The sequence below is a fragment of the Myotis davidii genome, unplaced genomic scaffold (assembly GCF_000327345.1).
Source record: "Myotis davidii unplaced genomic scaffold, ASM32734v1 scaffold478, whole genome shotgun sequence".
Classification (NCBI taxonomy): Eukaryota; Metazoa; Chordata; class Mammalia; order Chiroptera; family Vespertilionidae; genus Myotis; species Myotis davidii.
In genome coordinates this window covers 1,119,347-1,126,718 of record NW_006289570.1, presented here as the reverse complement: position 1 = coordinate 1,126,718, position 7,372 = coordinate 1,119,347, and the positions used below count along the sequence as shown (strand labels likewise).

At 49.0% G+C, this 7,372-nt stretch overlaps 1 protein-coding gene across 1 annotated transcript in view; it reads right to left on the bottom strand.

Moving 5' to 3' along the window:
• SGSM1 (small G protein signaling modulator 1) overlaps positions 1-7,372 on the bottom strand; it is a 107,355-nt gene that overhangs the window by 14,300 nt on the left and 85,683 nt on the right. The window contains exons 16-20 of the mRNA XM_015562823.1: positions 5,855-5,919; positions 3,492-3,637; positions 2,179-2,307; positions 1,631-1,813; positions 266-353 (exon numbers count right to left, since the gene is read on the bottom strand). Coding sequence (XP_015418309.1) covers positions 266-353; positions 1,631-1,813; positions 2,179-2,307; positions 3,492-3,637; positions 5,855-5,919 — 611 coding nt within the window. The remainder of the gene's footprint in view (positions 1-265; positions 354-1,630; positions 1,814-2,178; positions 2,308-3,491; positions 3,638-5,854; positions 5,920-7,372) is intronic.

Genomic DNA, 7,372 nt, shown 5'->3' with positions numbered 1-7,372 from the left:
TCCTTATGTTGTTAACTAATATTTTACTGAAATTATGTGCACATAAGTTTGTATGATGGAAGTCAAAGCCAAATTTAGCTTTCTCTGCAATAGTTTAACTTCTTTCCAGGGAAAATGGATCATGGTTACGTACGTAATTAAAAACTCAGTCTTTAATGCTAGTATAACGGCTAAAACAAATAAACCGTAAGTGACTCGGAGATGATGGGCATCCAAGCCCATTATTGCTCCAGGTTGGAGGGAGGGTGATGGGCAGGTAGGGGGCGTGGCCTTGGGAAGGTCACCTGTGTGCTGCTGCTGGAGTCGCTCTGCAGGCGGATGTTCTGGTGGCCAGAACTGCAGCTCTGGGAGGACTGAGAGAAAAGAGGCAGGAGGGAGCCTGGGTGAGGCTGCAGCCTCCCGGCTCAGAGCCCCTGCACTGAGCTCAGCAGGGGTTGCTGGGACGGGAGTCAGAAGTCTAGTTTCATTTCTATTCCTGACTTCAGGAGGTCCCCTCTCAAGGCCTCAGGTTCCTATCTATGAAATGAAAGGGGTGGGGGGTCTCATTGTCTGTGCCCTGGAGCCTCTTCAGAGGCCACAAAGGAAGGAAGAGGGCCTCCACCTCCCACCCCTGCAAGCAGGAAACCCCATCTGTCACTGCTCTCTACCTGAGACTTCCGGCTAACATTTTAGTTACACAGAGTAACTTGTATGAATGGCCTGATTTGTTTTACTCCCTCTCTGTATTTGTGCTTTTTGCCCTATAACTTCTACTTCCTGCCTACTCTGATGCTAGGCTTGGCCATGTGACCTGCTTTGGCCAATGGGATGTTAGCAAAGTCACCAGGGCAGAGCCTGAAAAAGAGCTTGTGTATGTCTCTCTTTATAACCTGCGTTCACCGTGAGAAAATACCAGGTAACCAGCTGAAGGGGAAGACGTGGAGCGCAACTGAGTCAGTCCAGGCAGGTGAGAGCGCTCTGTGAAGGTCAACAAAACTTTTAGTTGACCTTCAGAGTTCAGAACTGCCTTGCTGACACACAGACTCACGAGAAAAAGGAAATGTGTGTTGTTGGAAACCATTGAATTTTGAGGATTGCTTGTTACGCAGTATCAGTGTAGCAAAATGATAGCTGATACATCACTAGTGAAGAGAATTAACTTTTTTTTCAGTTCCTGCTCTGGGCCCCTAAACTGGAGACTCTGTGAGAACAGATATGTCCGACTTGGTCACTGAAGTATTCCTGATATCTCATAACATTCCTGACAGTACCTGGCACATGGTAGGCACTCAATAAGCATTTGCTGAATAAATGAAGTCCAGCACTGTGGTAGGTGCTTTGTGTACACTACTCATTTAAGCTGTGCACAAACCTCCCCTGTAAATGATTATTTCCCTCTGACAGATGAGGAAACTGAGGCCCAGAAGTATGGGTGCTTGCCTGAAGCACCAGGGCTAGAAAATGGGCTAGAGTTCAAACTTAGGTCTGTCAAACTACAAAGTCTCCTTCCACCCAAAAACTAGGGGTGAGGCTCTGTCCCCAGGCCCCAGGCCCCTATCCCCCAGCCCTCACCATTCCTACCACAGCCTGATGGAGAGGATCCTGGCTTTCACACCCCACCCTCCACTCCCTCCGGTGAGTCGCCCATCACCTCGTTGCTGATGGTGGAGTCTCTGTGCATCATCCGGTGCAGGGGACCCTCCAGGCTGGCCCCTGATGAGCATTTGGCCAGGGCAGCTGCGTGGGACTCCCGCTCCCTCTGCCGCACAATTGCCTCACAGCCCAGCCATTCGGACATGGTCTGTGCATAGCAGGCATGAATCTGCTCGTCCACCTGCAGGGCAGATGCAAGGTCACTGGAAGTGCTGGGACCCTGAGCCCTAGAAGCACCCATCTAACATTCATGGCATAACATTCAACCCACATTCACTGAGCACCCACTATGTGCCAGGAAGGCGAGGTGGGAGGTAATAAAGAAGGGTGTGAACCCACAATTATCTCAAAATAAAAGTTTATTTTTAAAAAAATGACATCCATGGCTTGTGCTGTATTTCTATTGGAGAGCGCTGCCCTTGAGCTTCCTGGCTCCCCCCAGCTCCCTGCCCCACCTTGGTCCAAAATGGGACTAGAGCTCCCCCTGCCTCACAGTACCTGGCTCCTTCGGTTGCCAAAGACCCAGTGCCCTTCAGGGTAACCAACCTCCTTCCTTTCCGTTTCTGTCATCCCGAACTGGTAGTGGCCCAGCAGGAAGGGCCACACAGCCTTGCGGATCTCGGGCTGGATGCCTCCATAGTAGATAAGGCGCAGCAGCTCCTGCTCCTCGTAACTCTGTGGTGGGGGGGCAGGGGAGAGCAAAGGGTTTGTTTGGTCAACAGAAAGCCAGGGGCAGACTCTGTGATCCAGCAGTTCTTCTTTTCTGACCTAGCCCTTAGGAACCCTGGCTTGAATGAGCAAAGCCATATGCACCCATTATCCACTACAATGTGACATGAAAGAGCAAAGCCCTGGGAACCCCTCAACTGCCCACCAACGGGAGGACAGTACACCCCGACATGGGAATACCACACAGAGTGTAGAAAGGTGCATCTATGAGAACCTACACAAAATGATGTTCAATGTGTACTGTTAGTGGAAAAAAACAAGATGCAGATCATGTCTAGTGTGAACTCATTTTTGTTAAAGAAAAAAGGAAAAGCCCTAACCGGTTTGGCTCAGTAGATAGAGCGTCGGCCTGTGGACTGAAAGGTCCCAGGTTCAATTCCGGCCAGGGGCATGTACCTTGGCTGCGGGCACATCCCCAGTAAGAGGTGTGCAGGAGGCAGCTGATCGATGTTTCTCTCTCATCAATGTTTCTAACTCTCTATCCCTCTCCCTTCCTCTCTGTCAAAAATCAGTAAAATATATTTAAAAGAAAAAAATTTTAAAAAAAGAAAAAAGGAAAAGCCAGGGTATAAGGAACTTATATTTCTACTTAATTTTCAATCAAATTTGTATACTTGCTTATTTGGGAATATTATCTTGGAGTTTTTCATCTCAACTAAGCTCTAAGAAAATTGTTTTAAAGCAAATTAATCCGCAGTGAACATTAGTAGCTGGTTCTGTATACACTAATGATTTAGGGGCACCCTGGATGACTTTAACAGCAGTCTCCCTCTAACTTAGCTCCTCTCATCATTCTAAGTAGATTCGACTGCATTATGAATTCCTGCTTACTGGGGACTCATAGCACCTCATGCATGGCTGAGCATACAGCTGGTGCTTAATAAATGCTTGGCCACTGATGGATTCTTACTCCTTCCAGGAGAGCATGTGTATTTTCCATCCTCCTTGGTCCTCACCCCAATGGGCAGAAGCAGGCTATGGGTCTTGGAACTCTTGAGTTTTAGTATGCAGAACCCAAAGATATCACAACATCCTTGAGTCCCCACAAGCAGAGAAGTCTATTCCTTAGATTGCAAGATGCCCCCCACCCGCTGCAGTCTCACCACAGGCCGAGCCAGGCCAAGCCTTACTGTGCTGTCCTGAAGGTACTGCTCCCAGATCCCGGCCGTCAGCCCGTGTCCAGCATCGCAGGGCAAGTCTGGAGACACAATCATGTGATTGACCAGGGCTGACAGGTGGGTCCTCACGGTGGACAGGTGTCTGCAGTAGGCAAGCCCTGTGCGGGGAGATAGAGAAAGGGTCATCATCCACCATCCAACCCTCCTTGCCTTGTCTCAGAGTCTCCAAGATGCTGCCCATAACCTTCCTGAACCCTCATGACCCAACGAGTTCTCATCACCCCCTTTTCCAGGTAAGGAGCTCAGAGCGGGGAGTCACTTGTGGGCTTGACTGCTTAATTGCTCTGTGACTGTGGGGAGGTCCTGTCACCTTTCCCAACCTTGGTCAGGGTGATACCACCTCTGCTAGAATCCAAGGTGTTTAACTCACAGGCTGGAAGCGGAGTAGGGGTGGGCTCCCTGTGCCCCTGGGTGCCTCCAATCCACACACAGAGAGAAAGAGAGCGGGAGAAAACGTGGAGCTGGATAAACAAGGTCCCGGCGAGTCATAACCAAGAGGACAGTGAGGGCACTGGTTTGCTTTCAAAAATGGCCCTGCGCTCTAAACAGAATGCCTGCCATCCTTCACCCAACCCATCCTGGGCACCTGGAGGGCACGGTGCCTGGAACACGAGGCACCCGGCAAATACTGGCTTGTGCTGGTTTTGACTGCATACCTTTCTTCTGGCTCTCCCCCACCATCTCATCCTTAACTCCCAGAGAGGACCCTGGACCTTCCTGAGCCTGAGGACTCTCCCCTACCAACAGTGATGATGATGGTGATGATGATGATGATGATGATGATGATGATGATGGTGATGATGATGATGGGGATGATGATGATGATGGTGATGATGATGATGGGGATGATGATGATGATGGTGATGATGATGATGGGGATGATGATGATGATGGTGATGATGATGATGGGGATGATGATGATGATGGTGATGATGATGATGGGGATGATGATGATGATGGTGATGATGATGATGGGGATGATGATGATGATGGTGATGATGATGATGGGGATGATGATGATGATGGTGATGATGATGATGGGGATGATGATGATGATGGTGATGATGATGATGGGGATGATGATGATGATGGTGATGATGATGATGGGGATGATGATGATGATGGTGATGATGGTGATGATGGCTAACATTTACACAGCACATACTTCGTACGTGCCAGGGAGCTGCCACCTGAGCTTACCTGACTTCACTCATTTAATTCTCGCCACAGCGGGTGCTCTATCCCCATCTCATAGATGGAGAAACTGAAGCACAGACTGCTTTCATCACCTGCTCAGGTTACATAGCTAGGAAGCGTGGAGTTGGGATTTGAACCCAAACTGCCTACTTCCAGAACCTGGGCTCTCAGCTGCCATCAGGGATGAGCCACATCATGTGATGACATCATTCAAGATCCCTTTAAACCCTCTCTCCTTCCTCCAGGAAGCTCTTCCATTTGGGTTCCATACTCACCCAATGCCTGCTCCATGTCAGGCCCTGCATTAGGCACTGGGGACGGGTCAGCCTAGAACAGGCAAAAGCCTTGATCTTGGAGAGCTCACACTCTCCCTGCCTCTTCAGGCACTCAGGGATAGGACCTGCACTGCTATTTCACAGGCCCATGCAGCATGTGTTAACACTTTTCTAGAATCCTGAAATACACACACCTAGGCTGAGAGGCTGGGGAACTAAACCCTGCTAAGAACTGATATAGAGTGGGGAAAAAACATAGCCTTTGCGTCAGGCAGGCCTGGGTTTGAGTCTGTTTCTTATTAGCTGTGTGACCTTGGGCAAGTCATTTCCCCCTTTCTGTACCTTAGTTTCCTCATCGGTTAAAATGAAATAACCAGAGTACTTATATTATGCATTTCATTTTTAAGCTCTTGGGAAGGGATCAGGCCACCTTTCTCTTCTGCTTCTGCCCACAGGGAAAGGGAACAGGCAGTTATGAGCACCTGTGATGTGAAACACCAGCTGCAGGGGCTTTACGCATGCTTCTCATTCAGTCTTGAAGACAAACACTCTAAGGTGGGCACTGGGAATGCAATGGTGATTAAGCCAACCCCCTGCCACCAAGGAACCCCATTGTTCACTGCCCTCTCTTAGGATCAAAGTATATTTATCTCCAATTTATGGATGAGGAAACTGAGGCTCAAAGAAGCTAATATCATTTCACTAAAACCAGGAATCTAGGAAATAGAGGAGCAAGGGTTCAAACTCCAGAGCCAGGCTCCTCCCCCTGATACTGATGGCACGTAGCAGGCACTCAATGAATGTTCCCTGGAGATCACGACGGCAAATAAGGTCAATACGCACATCCATAGAAGGCTCTGGAAAGGATCTGGTACTTCATGTTGTCACAGAGAAGCTTCAGGGGAGCCCTGCCGGTGGAGGAAAAGGGAGACACTTAGGACAGATCCACCCACAGCCCAGGTTTCCTGGAGAGGAGACAACTCGTTATCTCTAGGAGCAGATTAAGGGCAGCCGGTCAAGGGGACTGTGGGGGTATTATTTCTGTTCATACAGCATCACTGCCCCTTCTGCTATCTGCCTGGGAGTCACTCCATAACTCTGTCGCTATGGTTTGGGTAGAGCTGATTCTTCCCAGTGCATGACTCACGTTGGAATCACAGTGACTGGGCCAGAGGTAGTGATGTGATCCAACCTGGGCCAATGAGAATCAGCCCCGGGACTTTTGTTGGGATAAGTGGGAAACAGACACTCTTTTCCCTGATTAAGTTCCAAAGCCAATGGGATATGGGCAGTGGCATCTGGGATCCATTTTTGCTACTGCATAGAAGGGCCTGCCTAAGCATGAAACCATCATAGTGGCAAATAGAAGCAAGAGCCAAAGGAAAAAACGGATTCCTGTTTTGAGCATCTGGATCCAGCCATACCTGAAGCCACTGCTCCTGTGGACTTTTCAATTCTGTCAGATTTTCCTTTTTACTTGAACCAGTTTGAAGTGGGTTTTTGACACCTTCAGAAAGAATCCTGACTTCTAAAGTGACCCCCCAGAACTGAGCCAAACTGGGACTCAGAGTCTAGCTGATTGCAAAGTAGGTGATGCCGCATAAATTCTCCTTGCCTGGGAATTCTGGGGGGCTTTTTTGGCTGAAAGAGGAGAGAGGAACAAGGCCCCACCATTGTTGTAGAAAATAAGGGCTGCTGAAGAGAGTGTTGTACCTTCTTGCAAAAAACAGACCAGAGGAAAATGATCCCAGAGGACATCCAGGAAAACCTAGGAACACTGAGTAGAAAGCATGGCCGAAGTCCTCCAGGTACACCTGGAGGCATTAAACTTTAAAGTCACCCTCTTTGTGCCCTCAGGTTGGCAAGACTCGGGCTTGCTCGGATTACACGAGAAGAGCATCTCACTGACAGCTGTCCCATAGTGTGCTTAGCTACCTGCAAGGTGGTGAGCTCCCTGTCACTAGAAGTGTGTAAACAGATACAGTGAAAGGGGGTACTAAGTTAGAACAGCACTTTTCAGTGGCCCATGGACCACAAGCCCCTAATCACTTGGAATTTCTCCACCACGTGGATTCCTGGGCCCCACACAGACCCACTCAGTCAGGACCACCAAGCAGTATTCCAGGCACCAGTAGGTTTTGCTACCTCCCCCAGGTGATTCTGACGCACAATAACATGTTAGTCTCTCAGTTATTTCAGTGCTTCTCAAACTTTAAGGTACACATGGTCTTGGGATCTTGTTAAATGCAGATTCTCTTCAGCAGGTCTGAGATGAGAGACTGAGAATCTGCTCGGATGGTAAGGTTTCTGGTCCCCAGGGCTTAGAAGACTTAAAAAATCTGAATCCAACCCCCCCCCCGC